This window comes from Passer domesticus, chromosome 2 (assembly GCF_036417665.1).
Source record: "Passer domesticus isolate bPasDom1 chromosome 2, bPasDom1.hap1, whole genome shotgun sequence".
Taxonomy (NCBI): domain Eukaryota; kingdom Metazoa; phylum Chordata; class Aves; order Passeriformes; family Passeridae; genus Passer; species Passer domesticus.
The window spans coordinates 106,098,236-106,122,996 of record NC_087475.1 but is presented as its reverse complement, the minus strand read 5'-3'; the positions used below and the strand labels follow the sequence as shown (position 1 = coordinate 106,122,996).

General features: G+C 43.3%; 1 protein-coding gene across 4 annotated transcripts in view; it reads left to right on the top strand.

Moving 5' to 3' along the window:
- USF3 (upstream transcription factor family member 3) overlaps nucleotides 1-23,941 on the top strand; it is a 34,396-nt gene extending 10,455 nt beyond the window's left edge. For 3 of the 4 annotated variants that reach the window (XM_064410315.1, XM_064410314.1, XM_064410317.1), the window contains 5 exons: nucleotides 3,409-3,473; nucleotides 5,401-5,429; nucleotides 7,611-7,693; nucleotides 8,695-8,791; nucleotides 9,863-23,941. In XM_064410315.1, the coding sequence (XP_064266385.1) occupies nucleotides 3,409-3,473; nucleotides 5,401-5,429; nucleotides 7,611-7,693; nucleotides 8,695-8,791; nucleotides 9,863-16,329 (6,741 nt within the window). In that variant the 3' untranslated portion in view covers nucleotides 16,330-23,941. Of the gene's footprint in view, nucleotides 1-2,433; nucleotides 2,560-3,408; nucleotides 3,474-5,400; nucleotides 5,430-7,610; nucleotides 7,694-8,694; nucleotides 8,792-9,862 lie in introns of all 4 variants that reach the window. The other variant, XM_064410316.1, reaches the window with a different exon arrangement.
- The last annotated feature ends 820 nt before the right edge of the window (nucleotides 23,942-24,761 follow it).

Sequence of the window (24,761 nt, the reverse complement as noted above, 5' to 3'; positions counted from 1 at the left end):
ATGGCATTCCTATGCCACATCTTCTATACGAAATGGGCTGCAGATCCCAGTGGAACTGGAGCATATAAAATAGAGACTTTAAGTTTACATTTGTGAGGCTTATAGATTCAGTGTGGCAGCAGATGGCTTGAAATATGCAGGGAACAGCATCACTTGGAAGAATCTTACATCATTTTAAAGAAAAGGACAGAGGAGGAAGAAAGAAGTGGGGTCTTTGACATTACTAAAGATTTTCTATTATTTTTCAGGGTCAAAAAATTGTTAGAAACTGTATTAATAAATTACAGCACAAATTTTCACTAAGGCCTTGTCCATCTATCTTCCAGAATGCTGTATACAATGAATTGCTGAATCATTTTGGCATCTGCTCAGCACAAAGAAGTGAGGCAATTGGAATATTTTGTATATCATGACTTTGGGAGATAGGGATGGCTGCTGTTAACAAAAAGAACTTTGCTGAGTGGACACAGAAGGAGCCAAATATAGGAGTAAGGAGAACTCATGTCAGGAGGGAGAAAGGGGTGCTCTGACTGAGGGCAGGGGGAAGATGGGGCTGTGAACGTGTTCCAGACTGTGCAGTGGAGTCAGAACAGCCATGTCTGTTCTGGGGAAGGGTAATCATGGGTGGGTGCTTCTTTACTCCTTTACCTTCACACAGTTGTGCTTTATCTGTAGCCTTGCATGGTAGCTGGCCATCTAAATCCACATTAGTGCTTTCTATGTTAAATGCACTGCAATGCAGAAATAGTAATTTGGTTCTCAAGCTGTATAAATTTGCATAATTAAAAAAATACAGTTGCTTGATGAATACATTAATCTTTCAAAAATGCTAAGTCCATCAAAACTAAGACCTCTTTTATCTTTTTGCTCTGACTTCCAGCATATTTGCTGTGGTCTCATAATGCCCAACAACAGACACATCAGCTCTGTCTTTATAGGTGGTGCAGGAATCAAGAAACAGGCTATGTGACTGCCACATGATACAATCCAGCATCTTCCTTTTTCTAAGCATGTTTGAGAGCTTTGCTTTACCAGAGCTGTGTCCACGTGCTCACATTCTCACTAAACAGAAACAGTACTGTACACAGTAAATTAAACGACCCCTTTGCCCTCTTGAGTACTTATTTCACCTGCTGCACAAGGTGCTGCCTCAGTGATGGATACATGAGTGTAGTGTCACCAGGCAGCTGCTCTGCTTCTCCTGTCTCTGCTGGTACCCTTAATGGATAGAGATTCTGCTGGGCTTCTTTGGCTCACTGGAAGCTGCTGAAAGGGGATGTGCTGGTCTCAGTCACTCCCTGTGCACCTGAACATCTCTCTGGTTGCCAACAGCATCCAAAAGATGGCTGGGCTCTAACCAGGTTTGTTTTTGTTGGGTTTTTTTTTATAATCAGAATCATTAATCTGCTAAGGTTTCCCAGCTAACCCCTTCATTATCACCTGGTACAGTGAATGCAGCTAGAATCAGTGAGTACCACTGACCATCACCAGCTGTACCCAGGAGGGATAAGTTGGGTGGGAAACTGGCTTTCCTAGCTTTCAGAGGTGTGAGTGTTTACTAACTTGGACAAGCTGGGATAACAACTGGATTCATCTTACTACATATAAACTCAAATAAGCTTGTTAGTGAAGTAAGCTAATTGGATTTAAAGGAGAAGAAATCTTGTTTTGAAGATGAGGTAACACAATTTATAAGAGCGTGCTGAAGTCGCACCACTGCTTTCTCCCAAAATAAAAGACTGTTAACTCTGTCAGGTGTTGTCATAATTTATGCAGGGGATGGGCAGTGAGCACAGAGAAAGCAAAGTCCATGGAGGAATATAAAGTGAAGTGCTCCCATGGCTGGACTGGAGAGGTCTGTGGTGGCTGTGTTTAGGCAGGCTCTGTGTAACACCCAGTGGGACAATGGAACACTGTAACTCATCTCAAGAGGGTTGTGTCCAGTTTTGTGATGGTGTGAACACTGTTGTGTAGGTGGAGTTGAATTATGTTCCTGAAATCTTCAGGCACTTTGAGTTCCCTGAGTTGGATCTATTCATAGGTTGTTTCCTGTTTGCTTTATTTTATGGTTTGCCAACATGTCCCAAGTCTTTCCTGGAACAGAGAAAGTACTTCACGATTAGAGTGGTAAACAGCACAATATTCAATTAACTTCTAGAGCATAAAGGCTGAAAAGCAGTATCTGAATTCAGTTCTGATACAATACAGATTATTTCTGTTAGTTTGACACACACAGGTGTGTGCACAGAGCCCTTTGTGAAGTGTATGCTTCAGTGCTTTGGGAGCTCCATAGGTGTCTGGTTTTCTGGTTTGTAAGGATATTACTTTGGGGGTTTGTTTTTGATGCCAGTGCCAATAGTGGTAGACTCAGTTTACATTAAGAACTGCTTGGTGTTTAAAGTTATATTAAAAACCACCTCCACTTCCTTGCAGTCCAAGCGCACAGACAAAAAATACCCTAAAGATATGAAGCCTGTTGAAGGAAGCTTTTTGGGAGGAGCCAGAGAAAGGTGAAGCCACAAGGAGTTTGAGGGCCCATGGGAAGAGTTGCAATAACAGGTTGGTTGGTGAGAGAGTGAACAGAGCTGTGGAAGTAGATAGGGAGCTCAGACATATCAAAAACCAGATCTGTTTTTTCCTGTTGTCATCTATGGTATACTTATGTCACTTGCTCTTTGAAATTTATTCCTCTGGTAGATATGTGTTCAACCATCACTGACTTAATCTCATCTTTTGTGTAGTTTTATAAGGTTTTTGTTTATCTAAATATAGGCTACCGATCTGTTCAAGAGGAGGACAAGTTAGATGCAATTCATTAGGTTGTTATGTATAACTTTAATTTTAGCTGAATTTTACATATCTGAGAGCTTAGGGGTGTCATTTTTGGTTGTTTTAAGGTGTACAGTAATTTAATAGCAAGTAAGTTTTGTAATCTGCTACATTAAGAGCACTCTAAATTTGTAGTTAATGAAATGTCCTCATCGTAGCTTGCTTTTGCTTAGCATTCATACTTTATTTTGAACTGGGAGTTGAATGCATATTCAGTGAGGAAGGGCTGATAAGAGAGAGTTCAGCTGTTCCTCTTCCCATTTGAAAAGCAGTCATGTACTCTTAAATATCCTTCTTGTTTGCTGGAAGTGGTTGGGATTATAATAGTTTTTAAGTTTGAAGTAATTGAGGAAATGGAAACCAGTTCATCACAGACAGGTTTTGGAAAACTTCTTGATAGGTAATGTGCTTAATTTTTAATGTCACAAAATCAACTGCTCTAAGTCAAGGGGATCGACTTGTGCCTACACTGTAGTAAGGCCCTGTCCTTGTGCTCCAAGGCAGAGCCATTTAAATGTCTTGGGCTAAGGATTCATAAAAGTGCAGGAGTTGTTAATTCCTTCCATGATTTTTCCTCAGGCTCTCTTCTCCGAAACCATGCCAGAGATGACAGAGAATGAGACACCTACTAAGAAGCAGCATCGGTGAGTTCCTGTGGGAAAAGGACTATGTCTCTAGTCTGCAGTCATGTTGCAGTTACAAAGTTTCTGGCTAAAAGTTTGGCTATAAAGGGTATGGACAAGAAGTTCTGTGTGTTCATCAGGGTTGATCCAAAAGTTTCTCTCTTGCCCTGTCTATGCCAAACTATTTGTTAAAGATATGTGTACTTGGGTGACTTAGGCAAAAGAGATTCTTTAATTATTTCACTGACTATTCTGATGTGTGTAAAACTGCATTGCTGCATTGGTTAGAGCACAGCCTCTCTTTTTGTGGAGGCTCCTTGTAGGTATCGGGGGGTAACTATACTAATTTTGACAGGATCGTTTAGATTTCTTCCTCACCTCCCAGTGGAATATGGATCTTACATCTCAAATCTCTGCAGGAACTCAAACTACACCTTGAGGTTGTACAGCAACACTATGACCAAAATTTGTAACGAGTGACTCGGTCCTTACTAGAACTTTTCCAGAGTTTTGTTCCTTTGTATTAACATGGGTGATCTAATACTTGATTGGTAGGGGAAGTCTTCAGTCCTTAGTTAAATGCAGCATTCATCTTACACTAGTTAACCATGTAGGATATGATATATGATCAGGAAAGCTCAGAGAGAACATTGATTTATCCTACAGAAGGTTTTTCAGTCTTCGCAGATTTGGCGACTCTTTCTTACCTGACCAGCAGAGTATTTTGTGTTCTGTAATGGTAATGTCAACCAAGGGACATCTGGGTCTGTCCAGTCCTTATATTCCTGTGCATATTTAGTATTAATGATCATCTTTAAGCATTGTTTCTTAGCAGATGTCTCTGGGTCTGACCTGCAGCAGTAGCATTACTGTCTCTAATCCTTGTCTAAGTTACTCTAGGTGCAGGCTATCTTTAGTGAGTTACCAGAAATCAGTATCAACTCAAAGCACAAAGGATATACTGTGCCTCATGGTAATCACACATCTTCCACATGTATCGTGCATTCTTACCTCAGATTCCTTGTTACATCTGGACTGTTCTGTGACAGGCCAAAAGGACAGCGGAGGATGTCACTCTGCTTTTTGCATGCCCTAGCAGACATCTACACTGAGAGTGTGCTGTGGGACAGAAGTTTTTTGAATTTTTTTTTCTGGAATTTGCTTTTTCCAGAAAACACATGCTTTGCTTTACTGTACTTCCTGGAACTATTTGTCTTAGTGCATGTGTATAGTACATCTTATTTATATATGTAGAGTGTACATTTGAAATTTACCGACTGCCAGTAAAGCAATATGGGGCATTGCACAATGATTGTTGTCATCAGTCCCAGGTGAACATATAAAACCAGACACAACCCTCACATGCCCAAAAGACACCTGTTCAGAATTTTGAGACAGTAAAGAACAGCAGCTGCAGAGGAACAGTATTTTTGGTTTCTCTCACAAAGGAAGCCTCTTTGACACCAGAAGCTATGATATTTGAAGGCAATGTGGCTGGAAAATCAACTTGCATGGTAAAGTTTTCTCCTGTTTCAGTGATCCAGTGAATGTAAAAGCAACATTTCAGACAAATACTTAACTGTCTTGTTCCTCAGAAACAAAACTAGTTTTTAAAAATCTTTGGCCTTTTTGAACATTGCATAGTGTAACAGGAACATAAAAACCCAGCTCTCCACTATAAATATGTATAAATAATCAAGTGGAGCATTACACTGTGCCATGTTATATTGCAATTGATTTAAGTCTGACCATGAACAAATTTTTGTTAGAAACTGTCTAATACCAATGTCTAAGAATATCTGATTGTGACTTCTGCTTTCTAGTTCACAGAACAGACTATAATATTTAGTATTTTTATCTGTAATAGAAATAATATAAGAAATACTTGTTTGTGTGCAGGTCTTTAACCTTCAGTTTCACATGAGTCTTTTCCCTTTATGTTTCACAGAAAGAAAAACCGGGAGACACATAATGCAGGTGGGAACATCATGCTTTGCTGTTTGGTCTGGAAATAAGCACAGACACTCTGGAGTAGTAAAACGTACTTTGCATGAGAAGGTTCATCCATAGGAGTTTAGTACATTGAAAAAGTCTCACCCTATCAAACACTTTTCTGTGTCCTTGCATAAAATAACTGTGCAGATTGTTTCTAGTTTGCTGGTTTCCACAGTACAAAGTTAAAGTATGAAGGAACACCTGCCTTTCCAAAGCTAGTAAATTAAGTAAACAATTTCAGCGGTGTTCAATTTCAAAGGAAAACAACTGCACAGGCATTCACATACAACTGATATCACCTCTGTCAAAACAGAGACAGGTGTCCTACCTGAGAGCTTTAGGGGCTCCCTGGATTAGAAGTATTATTCTAGCCTATTCCTAAGGCACCACTTGGATGTTGACACCCCAGAAATTCTGTGCAAATGTTGACTGTGTGTTGGCAGGAGTCACATCCCTTGGGCAGCACCCAGTCAGTGTCTAGTGCCAATGGCATCTTCTGCAAACAGGAACAGAAAGATGGACTGGGGAAGAGTCTGGAAGGCTTTTGCCTGGTTTATCCAAAGAAATTGATTGCAGTTCTTCTTCTACCTGAACAGCAGTATCATGTGATCTTCACAAACTCAGCTGGAAAAACCACTGAGCAGTTTCCACATGAAGCCTGAGCTGTGCTGTGCTTGTTGAGTGTGCTCAGGGTGTGGCCAATTTCTTAAGAATTAAGAAGAATCAGGAAACAGTCTTATCAAGTTTACTTCTAAGATGGTTGGCCTCATTGGAATTCCTGTTTCACTTGTTGATAGCTTTCCAAAATCTTTATTACCTGGGCTGAACTCTGCAGTATGTGGGAACCAGCTCTTTCCAAGCCTATACTTTCTTAGTCATTAATATATGGAAAAGCTGAGGAGAGTGTTGCAAATATTACCAAAACAAAAGAGTAGCACTTCACTAACACTGTGATATGGGTATGTATTAGTAAGATATCTAAAAATTAAATATTAAATGTCCTGTGTTTTAATTTTCACAGAGGTGCTCTAATTTATATGGTAAATTTCTTATATAAGAAACTTCGTCCTGCTGTGTTCAGTGTATTTAGGCCTGTCTCTGTCAATGCCAGCAATCTCTCCTGAAATATTAAAAAAATTGTTTGAGAAAGGTAAATTGAAGTGACAGGCTACTGAAATAAGACTATTTAAATTAAATTAGTGAGTCTTTTGTAATGGAGCAAAGTGAAATACACTCACCTGCAGGTCTTGGTTCGTTTCTGTGTGCCACCAAAAGCAGAGCAACTGCACAAATCAAAATGTTCATTCTGCACCATGAACGAATAAGCTACATGAGAGTTAACTATGTTTGAAAGAGGCTGCTGTGGTGGATGGAAAACAGAGATACTGTCTGTGAAAACCTCTCCTAGACTTACAGTGTAGACCCTTTCTGCCAATATTCAGACCTATTGAACAGGTAAATGGTATCACTAGAAGACTATAATGAAGCATTTTCTGACCTTCTCCAAGATAGGTGATTCATTGGAACTGGTCTCCATTCAGTATTTTCTTTACTCCCAGCCAGTTAGACACTAAGGAACAGTTAAACCTTTGGACATAGAAAAGAGTAACTGATTGTCCATCTACCTAGAGCTTCAGCTATGTTCACTGTTGGCTGGCTCCTCTGTTAATAGAAATGTAAAATTCAGCCTGAAGATTCATAAAATCTACATTATTTCTCTTTTGGTGCTAAATTTGACATTTGAATTTAAGAGGCATGGGTTTGCTTCCCAAATCTGAAACTGATTCTTTCCATAATCTTTGTTCATTTGCTTTCTGTATGTGTAGATTTAATCAATTTCAAATTTAATCTGCTTTATGAAGAGAGTGTCATAAAACTGTGTTAGAAAGCAGTTTCAAAACCTGAATTTTGAGTTGTAGGAACTTTTTTATGAAGGGGTCCAAAATATCCCCACCTTTTAAAGGCTATTTATGTTATGGCTCTTTGATTCCAGTGAGTATTAATGAGGTTTACTTTAGAGGAACATTTTTCTTCACTCAAGTTACTCCAGGTTCCAATGTGTAATGAAATAATGTTTTTATGAGCCCTTGCATTATCCTAGTTGTGCTTCTGTTGTGCTGACTTGCCCAACCAGATGACACAGTACATATTGTTTTTGCTTAGTGGAGAGACATCGAAAGAAAAAGATTAATGCTGGGATAAACAGAATTGGAGAACTCATTCCCTGCTCTCCAGCACTTAAGCAGGTGAGTGTCCATCCAGAGGTGCATACAAGTTTCCTGTGAAATGTCCAAATGTTTCTTTGTCTGTAGAAGTATAAATACTTATTTTATTATTTGTATTAGCAAGAAGGAAAAACTGTCTGAATTAATATACTCAAAAATATCACTAGTTATTAGGATGGAAGTTCAGGGTCATATGAATGTAGTTTCACAGATTTTGAGCATTATATCTGAAAGTGTTGCATATGACTGCTATATTTTTGGCATCCTTCATATTGCTTGAAAGCAATTCAGAAACTGAAATTATAATAATAGTAATTTAAGACGCTCTCCTTGCAAAAGATGTAGCAGGACAAATGCTTTGAGATTGATGCACAGAAGCATCTTTTTCAAGATAGAGGAATCCCTAGCAGATACTATTCCTAATGAACAATAGAAGAAATTAAAAAATGAACAAAGGTTTTGCAGACAGAATAAGCATAGCTTCATAAAAAGATGATTGTGGATGGGTCATTTTCTCTTCCCATATTCCCTAGTATACTACTTTCAAAATTATGCATATATCTCCCTGGATAGTTGTTCCATGTTTGTTGCCTTTCTAATAAAATATTTACAAGGCAGTATCCTGGAAATCTCATGTGATGTGTATGTTTATTAGTGAACATGAATTTTAGGCTGATCAGCAAGAAAGGATGTTGGCTGTTCAGGATCTGTGGCCTTAGTATCTACCTCTGGGCATCAGAAAGTGTCAGCTCCTGCACTGGAAATGTTATTCTGTAAAATCTCACAGCATTTTAGGGTCAGCATCACTCACAAAACCTGTAGTTTCATCTTACAAAAGCAACCAAACCAAAAAACAACCTCTAAAAAACCCAACCCAAACCAGAAGAAATAAACTCTTCCCAGTGATATTCAGAGCATATTTTTAAAATAAAAATCTCTTGGAGTAAGTGCAGCCTCGTCACTAATGGATTTACAAATTCTAGACCTTTCTCCTAATCTTGTATGTGTGTTTTCTTTTACAGAGCAAGAACATGATCCTGGATCAGGCCTTTAAGTACATAACAGAAATGAAAAGACAGAATGATGAACTTCTGTTAAATGGAGGGAACAATGAGCAGGGTAAGTACAGATGCTGCTGGGGGCTCTAGAATTTCTGTCCCTCACTTCTGCTGTGTCTCTGTACTGACTAACAACAAAGCCTGGAACCACACATGGGAATCCCAAGAAATTATGCACCTCTAGGAAAAATACAGCTGCTTAGAATATCTTGAAACAAAAAGCTGACAGAATGCCCAAGTGAGTGTTCTGGCACGTAGCTATCACATAATGAAGCAATTGCATTGTGATGTAAAGTAATTACAGAGCTTATAGGTCATGTGGCATCATCTGGTAAATTCTGCCCCAGTTTATTCTACTATAGTGACCAGAATGATTTCTGACAAACTTCAGTTAGATTTTTTTTCATTGAAAATATGAAGTTTTCTTCATTCATAAAGCTTTTTTTTTCAATTTGAAAAGCTGTAAAAGTTATAACAGCTCATTTTATAAAAATATAATGCATCATATAAAATTTACTTGAATAGATCTGTAAAAGTACAGTGGTGGAAGTGTGGCAGAAATAATCTCAGGGCTAATGTTGGGGTTTGTGATTTTTATTTCTGCTTTATTGTGATTTTCCCAGTTTGGTGAAACATCTCCCAAGTGCATTGCCAGTTTTTGTGGCTTTACATGAGTGCTTTGTATTTAATTTTGTTTGTAATTTTTAGATGCAATGAAACTTAATTCTTCTGGAAAGCTGTAAGCTTATAAATTAAAACAGTTTTGGTGTTTATAAAAGAGCATGGAACAGAAAAAGTTAATGTGCTTGTCTTTCCTTCAGGAATGAAACAATTTTGATTAGCATTCAATTTCATATGGGATAGTCCTAATGTTTTTTCCTAAATAATTTGATATAATGGAATAGTCTGTGAAATTCATTCACTTTCCCATTCAGTAGAGAGACTTCTCAGGATAAGAGCACATAGGTTGTGCTAACCATTTGAAAATAACATACATTATTAACAATTTATTCAATTTATTTCTACAAATTATTTCATTGCTACACAGTGTTTACTCTCTAAATCATGTGGTAACATTATTTCATTATTTGCTCTGGTGCTGATGTAATGGAGTGTTTTCACTGTTTTGTAGCTGAAGAGATAAAAAAACTTCGGAAACAATTGGATGAACTGCAAAAGGAAAACGGGAGATACATTGAGCTACTGAAAGCCAATGATATTTGCTTGTATGATGACCCTACAATCCACTGGAAAGGAAACCTCAAAAATGCCAAGGTCTCAGTTGTTATTCCCAGTGATCAGGTTCAGAAGAACATCATTGTCTATTCAAATGGGACTCAGCCAAATGGAAATAACCAGGGAGCATCTGTGCAGGGAATAACGTTTAATGTCGGTCATAATTTACAAAAGCAAACAGCCAATGTTGTGCCAGTTCAGAGAACTTGCAACCTAGTGACTCCTGTGACGATTGCTGGTATTTATCCCACAGAAAATAAGCCATGGTCACAACCTACAGTTTCTCCACTGGCTTCTGCTCAGACAGCTCCAGCAGGGAATGTTCTTGAGCTCTCCACCCCGGAGAACGAGCGAAGTGTGCCCACTGCTGCTCCTGCCAGCTCACAGGGCACACCTCGGCCTGCAGCAGAGCAGGAACTACAGTGTCCTTCAAGTAATGCACCACAGAATGAGCACAATCCCCCCAAAAGTAAAAGTGATGAGGAGGGCACTAAATCAACAAAGAAAACGCTCCCGCAGGGAACCAGCCTTCCTTCCAGTGCCTCCGTGGAAGCCTCCCAAGGTCAGCAGGTGAATGCAACTTGCTCAAATACACACAATACCAGAAGTGACCTCCAGGAGAGCGGTGCCATTTCAACCACAGACACAGCTTGTGTGCCACCTGTGAGACTGTCTACTGCAGAGAGCTGCTCTTCTGCAAATGTCCCCAAAAGTACGGACGTGGTCAGCAGTGCTGGCACGCCTGCGACGTCTGCAGCAGAAGGAGTTAAGGCTGTGACAGCAATAAGCACTCTGGCTGCCAGTCCTCTGGAGAACTGCTGGTCTTTTTCAGGCTCTTCAGGTGTTGGCACTTCAGACTTGAAAAACATGAGTAGCCTTACCCGGATGCCTTCAGCTGGGAACACGCAGACCACGTGGACCACCTTGCAGCTGGCAGGAAACACGGTTCAGCCGCTGAGCCAGACGCCATCCGGGATAATGCCTGCCCTCCTCAACGAGCCAGTCAACGGTGCTGGGACTGTGTCTTCTGCCCACAGCAGGCCTTTGACTACAAGTATCAGTTTGCATGCTTCTCTGCCTGGGGATGGCCAGGCAGCTGAACAGATTGTAGTTACCTTGCCCTCGTGCCCACCTGTACCTATACAGCCTTTAATCAGCCAGCCACAGGTTAAAGCTCAGGCTGCAGGAAGTATCCTTCCATTAAACTCAGCTATGCAGGTGATTCAGATGGCTCAGCCAGTCGCCTCAGCTGTGACAGGAGCACCAGCTAACCAGAATGTCATCATTCTCCAGCCTCCAAACCCTGCTCCGTGCCCACCCATTGTGAGAGCGGAAGTTCCCAGCCAAAATGTTAGTCAGCAAATTGTAATTATACAAGCTGCAAATCAGAATCCTCTTCCCCTCCTCTCTGCTCAGCCTTCTGCTTCTGTAAGAGTTCCCATGAATGGGCCGACTGCAGTCGCCAATTCCAGTGGCTCCATGCAAAATGCCTCCCTTCCACAGACTTTTGGAGGGAAACACCTTGTCCATATATTACCAAGGCCATCTTCTTTGCCATCTTCTAGCTCTACACAGACATTTTCAGTGACAATGTCCAACCAACAGCACCCTCAGACTATTTCATTAAATGGGCAGCTTTTTGCCTTGCAGCCTGTGATGTCTTCATCTGGAGCCTCAAACCAAGCCCCTATGCAAATTATTCAGCCCACCACCAGCGAAGATCCAAATACCAATGTTGCCCTCAACACATTTGGTGCTTTAGCTAACCTCAATCAAAGCATATCACAAATGGCTGGACAGAGCTGCTTGCACTTGTCTCTCAGCCACCCCACCAATCCTGCAACTGTCAATAACCAGATTGCCACAGTTAACTGCGTGTCATTGCCAACTTCTGTGGCATCTTCAGTGCCTGCAGAGGTTTCAGTATTAACCAGTGCATCTAATTCCATAAATGCTTCCCCGCAAAAAGCGGCTGCTGGCTTGCCATCCAGTGCAAAATCAAAAAGGTCAAACAAAAAGCCAAGCACAAAGAAACACCTAACAGTCAATAATAAAGTGTCCTGCCCAGCAGTTCCTTGCAAGGATGCAGGGAAGGTGGATTGTGCACCTGTGGAAACGGTGGCCAAGCCCTCAAGTGGCAAAGGGCCACCAGAAAACGCCCCAGCAGTGTCACAGGCTGTATCCACACCGCAGGCGGGCAGCACGGCTGCATCGAGCGGCGTCAGCATTTCTGGCTCTCCTTCCAAAGAGGCTGCAAGCTCCGAACAGGCAGTGAAAACCCCCTCTGCTCCAGAGCCAAGCATGGCAGAGGTGCCTGCTTCCTCACCACTGGAGTCTGTAGTGTCAGAGCAGCTGCTGCTCGCTCCCCCGCTGGCCAAAGATGCTGCTCCTCGCCAGCAGGCCCAGGGATCTCAGAGCCACCCAACTGCCTCTGTCCCATCAGAGTCTCCCAAACCCTGTGAACCCCCCAGCACCTTAACATCCTCTGGTAAAGAAGCACAGGTTACACATTTGCAGGTTGCAAATGGGACTTCAGCAGCACAGAGCAACACAGCAGGTCATACTTCCAAGGCAGGAATGATTTCGGAGTCCTGCAACGTTGCACAGGATTCCTCAGTGGTGATGCAAGATGCGGACTTGTTAGAAGGACAGGGTCTAACCAAAATGCTGTCTGATCTCACAAAAGAAAGAACAGCTGTGGAAAAAACCTCTTCATTTACTGTTCAGGGGGAGCATTCTAATTTTCCTATGGAAAACTCTAAATCAGCAGAATCAAATGTTGATTTGCCTGAGAAGCAGGAACTCTTGTTGATGAACACAGAAAGTGACACTCTCTCCCAGCCTCACTCCTGCATCTCTGATCAGGAAGTAGTCAGTGCTTCCCTTATTACGAGCAGGCAGGCAGACTCCCCCATGTCAACCAGCTCTGGCAGCAGTCGAGGCTTCTCAGTTGCATCTATGTTGCCAGATAGCACCAGAGAAGATGTCACAAGCAGCACCTCTACCAGCACGTGTAACAGCTGCACATTTTCAGAACAGACTGACATTGTAGCTCTTGCAGCCAGAGCTATTTTTGACCAGGAAAGCCTTGAGAAAAGTGGAGGGGGAATACATGTTAACACAAGGGATGTCATCTCTAAGTCTGAGGTTGCACCTTTGGAGAGAGAGCAACAGCCTTTTAAACCTCAGTCAGTGAAAGAAAACAACGCAGGGCCACTGGAAGCAGCACCGAACAAATTCAGCGCTCATGAAACAGTACAGACAAATGTCGACAGGCAGGTGGAGAAGCCAAGCTGCTCTGTAGGAGGTGTAGAAACATCAAACACTCCTTTGCAGATTTCCACTTCCCAGACACCCAGCATAACCAGTCTAAGCGTGAATAATCTGATACACCAGAGCCGCATTGTCCATCCCCTGGTGAGTTGCTCGGGTTTATCCCAGTCTTCAGAGCCTGCAAGCATCCCTGCAACCGTGAGCCTCTCCCTTCCATCTAGCACATACATCAATCCGTCTCCAGGACCTGCTCTGATGAGTGAATATGCTCAGGAACAACTGAATGCTATCAGGGCAAGCAGCATGCAGGCTCCCCAGCTGCAGGAATCACACTTAAAGCAGCAAAACCATGAAGGTCGCAAGGACTCTGCCAAGAGGGCCGTTCAGGATGACCTTCTGCTTTCTACAGCAAAGAGGCAAAAGCAGTGCCAGACAGCACCCATAAGGCTTGAGGGGATGACGCTGATGAACCGGACACCAGAGGGCATTGCTGATCAAACACAGATGCTGGTTAGTCAGATTCCTCCTAATTCATCCAACTCAGTGGCACCAGTGAGCAATCAAGGGCACGCTGATGGCCTCAGTAGGTTATTCCCACCCAACAGCAATTTCGTAACGCCGGCTTTGAGACAAACTGAAGTTCAGTGCGGTTCTCAGCCACCGCTTTCAGAGCAGCCAGGCCAGGCAGGGCAGCACTTGCAGCCAATCCAACACGCCCCTGCCCAAGGCATCTCTCACCTTCACAGTAATCACCCGTACTTGAAGCAGCAGCAGGCTGGGCAGTTAAGAGAGAGGCACCACTTGTACCAGCTGCAGCACCACGTCAGTCATGGGGAAAACTCAGTCCACTCTCAACCCCACAGCGTCCACCAACAGCGAACGATACAGCAGGAGGTGCAGATGCAAAAGAAACGGAATCTCATCCAGGGAACACAAGCCACACAGCTTTCTCTACAGCAAAAACACCACGGAAGTGATCAAACACGGCAGAAAGGTGGTCAGCCCCATCCTCACCACCAACAAATGCAGCAGCAGATGCAGCAGCACTTTGGAGCTTCCCAGCCTGAAAAGAATTGTGAAAATCCTGCAACAAGCAGAAACCACCATAACCACCCTCAGAGCCATATCAATCAGGATATTATGCATCAACAGCAACAGGATGTTGGCAGCAGACAGCAAGGTTCCACTTCAGAACACGTGTCAGGGCACAATCAGATGCAAAGACTTATGACCTCGAGGGGCTTAGAGCAGCAAATGGTGTCCCAGGCCAGTATCGTTTCCAGACCATCAGATATGACATGCACCCCTCACAGGCAGGAAAGAAACAGAGTTTCCAGCTACTCTGCTGAGGCTCTCATTGGGAAGACACCCTCTAATTCTGAGCAGAGAATAGGGGTATCTCTTCAAGGCCCTAGGGTTTCTGACCAGCTTGAAATGAGAAGCTATCTTGATGTTTCTAGAAGTAAAGGGTTGGCGATTCATAATATGCAGGGCCGCTTGTCAGTTGACCACACAGTTGGCTCGGATGTGCAGCGTCTTTCCGATTGCCAAACATTTAAGCCCTCTGGACCCAATCAACAACCAACAGGCAATTTCGATGTACAGGCTTCAAGAAACAGTGAAATTGGCAATTCTGTGTCCTCCCTCCGGGGCATGCAGTCACAAGCGTTCCGAATCGGTCAGAATGCTGCGCCATCCATAGAGAGGCAGAAGAGACTGCCCTACCAGCCAGTACAGGGTATTCCAACAGGGAATACCCTGCCATCGAGGGAAAACGAAAACACATGCCACCAAAGTTTCATGCAGAGTTTGCTCGCCCCTCACCTTGGAGATCAAGTCAGTGGAAGCCAAAGATCAATCCCAGAACATCAAAGGAACACACAGTGCGGTGCCTCCTCCACAATCGAGTACAACTGTCCCCCAGCACGGGAGAGCGTCCACATCCGAAGGGATGGTGATGGCCAGAGCAGGGAAAGCTGTGACATGTCCATTGGGGCAATTAACACAAGGAACAGTTCATTGACTATTCCTTTTTCGAGTTCTTCTTCCTCAGGAGACATTCAGGGTCGCAATACAAGCCCAAACATCTCTGTGCAGAAGTCGAACCCCATGAGGATGACAGACAGTCATGGAACTAAGAACCACATGAATACACCCGTGTCCAGCAATATGCATGGAGTTGTGAGGCCGACTCACCCTCACCCTGCAGTTTCTCATGGAAACGGCGAGCAAGGGCAGCCTTCTGTTCGTCAGCCAAATTCTTCGGTCACTCAGCGCTCGAGGCATCCTCTGCAAGACAATGGAGGTTCTAAAATTCGTCAGCCCGAAAGGAATCGATCCGGAAATCAGAGACATGGAAATGTCTTTGACCCTAGTCTTCCCCATCTTCCTCTGTCCACCAGTGGCAGCATGATCCTTGGGCGCCAACAGTCCACGATAGAAAAAAGAGGAAGCATTGTCCGATTTATGTCTGATGGCCCTCAAGTGTCCAACGATAACGCAGCCCCTGACCAACATACGCTCTCCCAGAATTTTGGATTCCCTTTCATTCCGGAGGGTGGCATGAATCCACCAATAAATGCTAACGCTTCTTTCATCCCACCGGTCACTCAGCCTAGTGCCACTCGGACACCAGCTCTAATTCCAGTTGATCCTCAGAATACACTGCCGTCCTTCTATCCACCTTACTCTCCTGCCCACCCTACCCTCTCCAATGACATTTCTATCCCTTACTTTCCCAATCAAATGTTCCCAAACCCAAGCACGGAGAAGCCGAGCAGTGGAGGTTTAAACAATCGATTTGGATCCATTTTGTCTCCTCCCAGGCCTGTTGGTTTTGCTCAGCCAAGTTTTCCTTTGCTTCCAGATATGCCACCAATGCACATGACCAACACATCGCACTTATCCAATTTTAACTTAACTTCTTTGTTTCCAGAAATAGCCACAGCTCTTCCTCCAGATGGCTCAGCGATGTCACCTTTGCTTTCCATTGCAAACACATCTGCTTCGGATTCTTCCAAGCAGCCCTCAAACCGCCCTGCCCACAATATAAGCCATATTTTAGGTCATGACTGCAGCTCAGCTGTATGAAAACTGGCAGACTGACTTCTGGTCTGATTTGTTGTTTATATATTTAAGAAGAAGGAAGCAGATCTTTGTGTCACCCCTGGAGAGACCATTCATAGCATCACTGTTTATTTGCCTCAATGTATGTGTATGGTACTTTCCATATTCCGATGTATTTCCGCCCACCTTACTGACTCTAAAGCACCAGTGCCTATAGCAATGCTTACTTACTAGGAAAAGGTAAGGATGCAACACGAGAGCTGTGCAAATATTGGTTGTTGATTTTCCAACAATCAGGTTTGATGTCCGGTTGTCCCAAGGTAAGGGCCTCCCTCAGTAATACATGGAGTGAGAGCATCCGTATGGAGATAGGAAACAAGTGCTACAGGTGTCAGTTTGTTCCTGATGTGTTTACCTGCAGCTGCAGAGGAGCTTGCAATGGTTTGAGTTTCTCTTTTTCCTTTGTAAAGTATCTTCAGGAGCTTCAACACAAGTCAAGTCTGTGTTAACCCACTGCTAATTGGAAAAGGCATTTGTTGTGCAGTTTTTGTCTGTCTCAAGCTTGTCACGTACACTTAACTTAAGGCTGACTTTACCTGGTGAAAATTACTGTGTGCTCCCATGGTCAGCAATTAAAAATACTGTTTTAGAAAATTTAGATTTCTTTAACCCATGACTTTCTGTTTCTAAGAATCTTTTTGGATCTGTTTCAACAGTGGCTTCAGTTACTGCTGAACTCAGTGTTTCAGTGTAGCTCACAACTCCTCATGCAGTCTGCAGAGACAGCAGCCCTGTTTGTTGCCATTTCATTGTTGATTGCTGCAAGTTACCTCAGGGTGGGTTTTGTACCTTGTTTAGCACCTTTTCAATGTCCTTTTTTTCCCCCTCTCTACTTTTCTTTGGCCCATGCTCTAACACCAGCTTTCTGTGAGTGACAGCCCTTTGTTGTACCAGGCAGCACACAGGAGGAGGACTGAGCCTGTTGCATCCCACAAAATGAGTGGAGATTCCTGGGGGCACAGTTTTTACTTGATATTGCTGATAGGATTGAGTCTGAGTTAATATCAGTACTTTGCACTTGAATGCACCTTTTATCTAAACCTGTGTGATTGAGGCTGAAGGAGAAACATGGATGTGTTGAGAGTGAAACACACAGGAAGACATTGGGATTTGAGGAAGGGTGATGTGTTTGTAGATGCATGAGAGAGGGAGTGAATGTGTGTGTGCTGGCTGAGTCTTCAGTACTTTCACAAATTTTGGTCCTAATTATTTTTAAAGGAAAGGGAAGAATTAGGTAAATTTTATTTATTTAATGTCTCTGCAGTGTGGTTTTTCTTCTAACAGGGCAGAAATACTTGTCTTTTATGTGTTTGGAAGTACCATTCTGGGCTTGATTCTTCAAACAACATAGTAACTTGAGGTTCCCTGGCATGCAGTCATCCTCTGCTTGTGTGGTGCTCACCAGTGCATCATCTTGTTGCTCCTGGGACCTGTCAGAAGCTCCTGGTGAGGGCATGGGCAGGAGCAGGCTCCCTGGGATTTTTTGTTTTCTTTCTTTTTCTTTGAAAGGTGGAAAGGAAGATATTCCCGTGTCAAAGAACAGGACCCACAAAGAGGGACCTAGAACAGTTTTCCACAGCTGGACTGCCCAGACTTTGGTTTTGCTAAGCCCTTTTACACTGATCCAAGAAAGTAAGGAGGCTTTAACATGAAAAATAATTGGGCTGTATCTGTAGTCTGTCCTGATGTCTCTGCTCCTGTAACTTGTGGTCTGGTGTTTTCCTGCAAGGTGAAGTAAAACAGTTCTGATCCTGGTTGGGAATCACAGAATGAACTAGGTTGGAAAAAACCTTTGAGATCATCAAGCCCAACCCATGACCTAACCTAACACCTCCTCATCAGCTAAACCATGGCACCGAGTGCCACGTCCAGTCTGTTCTAATGCTGACTCCACCACCTCCCCGGCCAGACAATTTCATTGCCCCATCAGTCTTTCAGTGAATAATTTTTTTCTGATGTCTAACGTGAACTTCCCCTAGTGCAGCTTAAGAGTGTGTCCTCTCATTCTGTCAGTTGCTGCCTGGAGAAAGAGACCAACCCCACCTGGCTATAACCATCTTTTAGGGAGTTGTAGAGAGTGATAAAGTCACCTCTGAGTCTCCTTTTCTCCAGGCTAAACACCCCCAGCTCCCTCAGTCGTTCCTCACAGGGCTGGTGTTCCAAGCCTTTCACCAGCCTCGTTGCCTCCTCTGGACGCATTCGAGCATCTCAAGGTCCTTCCCAAACTGAGGTGCCCAGAACTGGACACAGCACTCAAGGTGCAGCCTCACCAGTGCCAAGTACAGGGGAAGAATGACCTCCCTGCTCCTGCTGGCCACACTATGCCTGATAGGAATGCCAGGATGCCGTTGGCCTTCTTGGCCACCAGGGCACACTGCTGGCTCATGTTCAGTCGGGTGTCAACCAGTACCCCCAGGTCCCTTTCTGCCTGGAATCATGATTTAATTCAGGTGGAGCTTATCTTAAGACACTAAATCTATGTAGTGCATCAGTTCTCTGTTTCTTAATAAGTAATTATTTCAGTTCACACAAGGCAGTTTCTCTCTGCCACAGTGCAGTCACCAAGTGGCAGCCACTGGCCTGTGCAGGGGTTAGCAATGAGTCAGTTCTCAGCCTCAAACCAGCTAAGCCAACTGCAGGTCTGGCTGTGCCCTGGTGAGACTTGACCAAAGGGGTGTCTGTGGTGCAGGAAATCTCAAAGGGTCTGCCTCAGGTGGTGAGTTCTGTAACAACGCCTTTTCCATGGGTTCTGGATGGTAGGGATGGGGATTGGAGCAGCAGCCACTCTGTGGTCACACACACTTGTCTGGTCTTTGAGGAGGGAAGCAAACGTGCCCATTCTTGCTCCCTTTAAATGTGTGCAGCAATGGGTTTGGCTTTCAAGACAAACTAGTGAAAAATTAAGCCCTGGCTTCTAGGACTTTATACAAAGATGCTAATCCTGCTCATCATTCCAAACATTCACAGAAAACCGTATTGGTTTCCTCTGCTGGGAAAACTGCACTACTTTATGATGTCTGTTAAAACTGGAGAGAGCTTATAAACTTAAACCTGTTGCAATGCTTGAATGTCCACAGATCCACTTGGCCAGATAGGATTCATCCCAGAGTACTGAAGGAGCAAGCAGGACATACAGCACGACCCCACTTGATCATCTACAAAAGATCTGGGAGTCTGGACAGGTCCCTGCTGACAGGAAGGAAGCCAATGTTATTCCAACCTACAGAAAGGGCATGAGGGAAGAACACTGGGAACTACAGACTGTGAGAGTCTGGGTTCCTGGAAAAATTGTGAATATTATAAATTAATTAATATAAATTGTGAATATTATACTGGATACTGTTGAAATGAGTTTTAAGGAATAATGCAGCCATCAGGCAATGGCAACATGGGTTCACAAAGTTGAAGTGTCATCTAGCTAATTTGATACTTTTCTGTGATAAGGTCACCCACCTAGTGGGTGAAAAGAAGGCAGTGGATGTAATTTTTCTGCATTTTAGTAATGCTATGGACACTGTCCCTCACAGCATCCATCTGGACAAGCTGTTCAGCTGTGGGATTAACAGGTTCATGGTGTGCTGGGTGAAGACCTGGCTGAAGGGCAGAGCTCAAAGGTCTTAAAGTGAATGGGGCTACCTCTGCTGGCACCTGGTCACTAGCAGTGTTGCCTGGGGCTCAGTTCCAGGGCCAGTCCTATCCAATGGATTTATCACTGATCTGGATAGAGGAGCTGAACACACATTAGCAAGTTTGCTGATGATACCAAACTGGGAGATGCTGTTGGCAGATGCTTTGGATAGGGATCTGGATAGACAGTGAACCTCTTTGCTCTCTGCAGCTCCCTGACAGGGGAAGTGCAGAGGGAGGTGCTGGTCTCTTCTTCCTGGGATCCACTGACAGGACACATAGGAATGGCTCAAAGGAGCACTAAGGGAGGTTCAGACTGGACACTGGGAAGCATTTCTTTACCAGGAGAGTGGTCAGGCACTGGAACAGGCTTGCTGGAAAGGTGGTTGATGCCTCAAGCATGTTTAAGAGGCATTTGGACAACATGCTCCATCCTGAAATGGATGGAGACACTCCAGGCATTTGGAGTGGATGATCTCTATAGGTCCCTTTCAACTGAAATATCTGTTCTGTTTTCTTATTCCTCCATATTTGCTGCTGTTGTCTCGAGGTTAAATGCAGTTCTGAGTATTCACAATAGAATATGTCAGCTGTGATTTTGGTTTTTATTTTTTTTCATGCTGCACATAATGTTCTGAAAAGGCAGTAACTGTCAGTAACTTTCACATGCCCTCTTTCTGTTTACCAAAACCAGCTCCTCCTTGCTCACAGGATGCCTGCAGTGCAGGGAATCACAGCACAGTCATTTCAGCCATACAGAGACTGTTGGGATTTTGCAGGAAATGCAGCATTTTGCAGTGAGTGGCTGAGAAGTACTTACTGTGTGACCCTGGGTCTTCTCTGGAGGATTGTATTTTGTAGTGACAGGGCACTGAAACCTGACGAGACCAGGATGGAGCAGTATCGTTTCATTCCCCTCCATGAACAGGGCAATTTCTGTTGAAGTTCTGTGTGAGTCTCTTTTCATTCTGTAAGTGGCGCTAAGTGATCCTGTGGCATTGGTGTGGGATCAGGAGACTGCTGTGACAAGAAAGGTAGGCAGACCTCTGTGAGGGCCTCATATCAACACATTCATCCAAATTCTGATATTTACACTGCTGACTGGCCTCTAGATAACTTTAATTAAAGAAAAATTGGATCTGTTGTGTAGCCTTTTGGTGTAATTGACTGCCCAATATGGGCTTTGAATGTTGCATCTGGCCTGGTCCTCTGGTTTGAGAGCAGCTTGTGGGTTTCAGTGTCTGTCATGTTCATGCTCTTTTGTCTTTAGGTGGGACAGTGGGGGACTGGATATTTCACATCAAAGGACAGGAAATTAGATGTTAAATTTCTGTTACTTTTTAATAATTAAATTGTTTGGTGTTTTCATTTTCACTGCAAACGAATCCCACCTGCCATCCCACATCCACCAGGCTTCCTGCACTTGGTTTTGTGGGTCAGTTTGTGGCACTGACACGTTGGTGTCTGTCCTTCCCCAGGGCCTCAGGCTCTGCTCTCAGGAGGAGAAGCAAATGCAACATCTTACGAGTCCTTCTTTTCTTCAGTTTTCCTTTCCCCTCCCATCGAACCTGTGGTCCTTAGCTGTCAGGTTGGTAAGGCTCACCTTACCTTGATCTGTGCTTCAAGAGGGCAGTTTGAAAAAGCAGCTTCTGCTTTTAATCAGCCAGAATTATTCTGGTTTACTTGTTATGAAAACCATTTGCCAAGCAAACACATTTTCTTCAGCAAGCATCAATTACATCAATTTTCTTTTTCTCCTGAGGACTACACCACAATTAATGGTTCCTTTGTTTTTCAAGATATATGTGGAAAAGATTTTGTGAGTTTAGCCGCGATTTGTTAGCCTGAGAATGGCATTTTCTTTTCCAGAGTACTTTTTTCAAGGTTACTTACACAGAGCTTGTTTTGGCTTTGAAGGAAGGAAAAATACCCCATACCACTTAATTTAGAACAGTCAGCAGTGGAAGGGAAAGGTTGGGCATTAACTCTGGGGTGGGACTGCCATAGCTGATTGGCGTTGTGTGGCTGTGGGTTTCAGCTTGGCCTAAATGACTTCAACAAACAATAGAAAATCATACTGGGCTGGATTGCATGTGTGTCCACATGAATCCCTTAAACAGCCTAGGAGAGTAAGAGCAGAGATAGACTAATTTGAAAGCAGGCAATAAAATAGTGATGTGTTAATATTTATATACCTTTTTCTTGAGAGAAAGGACCTCATTTAGGAACAGTTAAAGAAAAGGAGAACTGGAGTGATTTGAGTTGGGGGCTGGAATGGGTTTTCCAGCTCAGACTTCCAGTTTATCACTGTGGTGCTGCCCAGGTGGAAGAGCACCTCTCTGAAAAAAAAGTAAAAGCAGGTGCTAGTCCTGAGCCTCTGGAACTTTGCACAGATTTCCTACTGCACTTTAAAGCTGTGCTGCTGCTGCTACTGTGCTTGATGTCTGTAGTGCTGTTTCAGGAAACAAGGCATGTGGCAGGGCAACTAGCAGAGGCTGTGGCTGGAGAAGAGGGGCCATTTAATTATTTCTGTCTCCTGTTGTCTTTTCACCTTTTCTGAGGTACTTGTGCAGTCCTGGCTCAAGGACTCAGCCAGACTTCCACTGTTTCTGGATGACAGTGTGCTAAGAGCTGTCATCTCTTGCTGTTCCCTTAGTAAGTTTCATGCTCATCACTTTAATAATGATCTAACTTCTCCTGGCAAGACAGAGTAGCACTGGATCTGTTTGTGCCAGATCAGTCATATCTGTTTTGTTTGCTGACACAATGCTATAAGGAGATCCATTCTTTGCTGTCACTTGACCTGTTACCAGCTCCTGCTGTTCCCTTCTCCCACTGCCACGATCCAGCATGGGTAGCAGACACAGGTTTGTGTGAGGGTGTTTTCAATTTCCTACTGCCTCTGCAATGCGTAAATTGGAAACCTCAGAGCACAAGGCTTTATTCCCACTGAGAGAAAGTTCCTCTGTGAACTGGAGAAAGATTCAGCAGAGGTTTTTGGACTTGACAATACAAATTCATACTCTCTGCGAGCAAGCCCTGCTTAGTTACACAGACACCATTTATTACTTGCTGATACCAGTTTTTCTGAGATAATTTTTTTTAAAAAATTCTTTTTTTCCTGCCTCACCAGAAGTATCTTTATGAGAAGGTTTCCAAGTTTGCAATATGTGCTGCTGTTCTGGCACAACTGTGAAACAGTAGAGCTCATGGGGGGGTTGGACTCTGTTCCTGCCTGCTCACTGTGAGAAGGGAAGCAAGTATGGATTTTGCCACAGGAGATTAATCAAAGATGCTGTTGCCCTCCACAATGTAAATTATTTATATTCAATCCAGAGTATTCTGCTGTGCTTCTGTTTTATACAGCTGTAAATGACTTGGATACAGTCCCAGTGGAAAGCCCTTACTATTTTGTAATGGAAAATAGGAACTCTGCAGTAGAAATCTATAATGAATGAACAGGAACATCATCTTCCAATTGTAAATAAGATCTTGCTCTGTTTATTTTGACATCTTTTTACAAATGTGTTGCATTCAGGTGTAAATATCCCAAACCATGATCTTGTTCAGAGTTCTGAGATTTCTATTGTTAAATGTAATACTTTGTTTAATAGTTGTAATAATTATTTGTATAGATATGAACATGATAGTATTTTATTAAAAAAAGATAAAAACACTCTTTGAATATTGTGTTCTTTATTTCCCCACAGACAGCAATGCCATTCACTCTTAAGTAGAAATAAAAATAAAAGCTTTGCTTTGAGACTGGGAATTTACAGTCAGAGTGTTCCACTGATGTACATTCTCTGCATAGACAGAGTAATGCACCATATTAGTTGGAGATATGTAATTCAGAATAAATAAATACTAATTGTGCAGTATCTAAAAAATACATGGCAGGTGCTGTCCCTGCCCCAGTGACTGCGATCACTGTGGAGATACAACTTCATTGTATAAAATGCTTCTCATCACAGTCCCCTTGCATTGTTTGGAAGTGCCCTAAGACAGTTCTTCTGTCACAGTTTGAAGCTAAAAGCTGCAGTTTGGATGAGAGCAGTACAGAGACCCTACAAGGTAAGTAAAGGCTTTTTCTGGGAGTTTGCACAATACTGAAGTTGACAGAATTACTATGAAACAATTATTTTCAGGGGCTCCAGAAAACCTGGCTTGTAAACCTCAAAAAAATTCTCGCAGGCATGGAAGTTGCCTTTAGGGAAGATCTTAATTTAAAAACCGCTGAAGTTTAGTATTAAGACAGAGGTGCTTTTGATCCTTGAGTGACAGCCAATGTGATGGTTCAGTCATAGAGGGGAGGGGAAACAGGACACGAGGGAGCTGCCTTCCTTTTCCACACTGCAGTGCATTGCCCCTGCCTTGGCTGCTCTTCTGCCAGGCCAGGGGCTCGAGGGGGAATTGTAACAGCTCACATACCCCCAGTATTTTTCCTAACCTGTGAAGGGATGTCAGTATTGTACAGAAGCTGTTTCCTTCTCCTTTCACTTGTACTGGGATGAACAGTTTTACCTACACTTCCTGAGGAAACGGGGAATATCTGGAATGTAAGGAAGAAGTTTTTTACAATGGGAGTGGTAAAACACTAGAACAGATTGTCCAGACAGGTGGTGGATGCACCATCTTTAGAAAGGCCTGGTTGGATGGGTGTTTGAGCAACTTGTTCTAAGGAGGAGGTGTCCCTGCCCATGGCACCATTATTTCCCTTTCAAGAACTGTGACAGCAGCTTCTCCCAAACGTGGGCACAGCAGCGCGC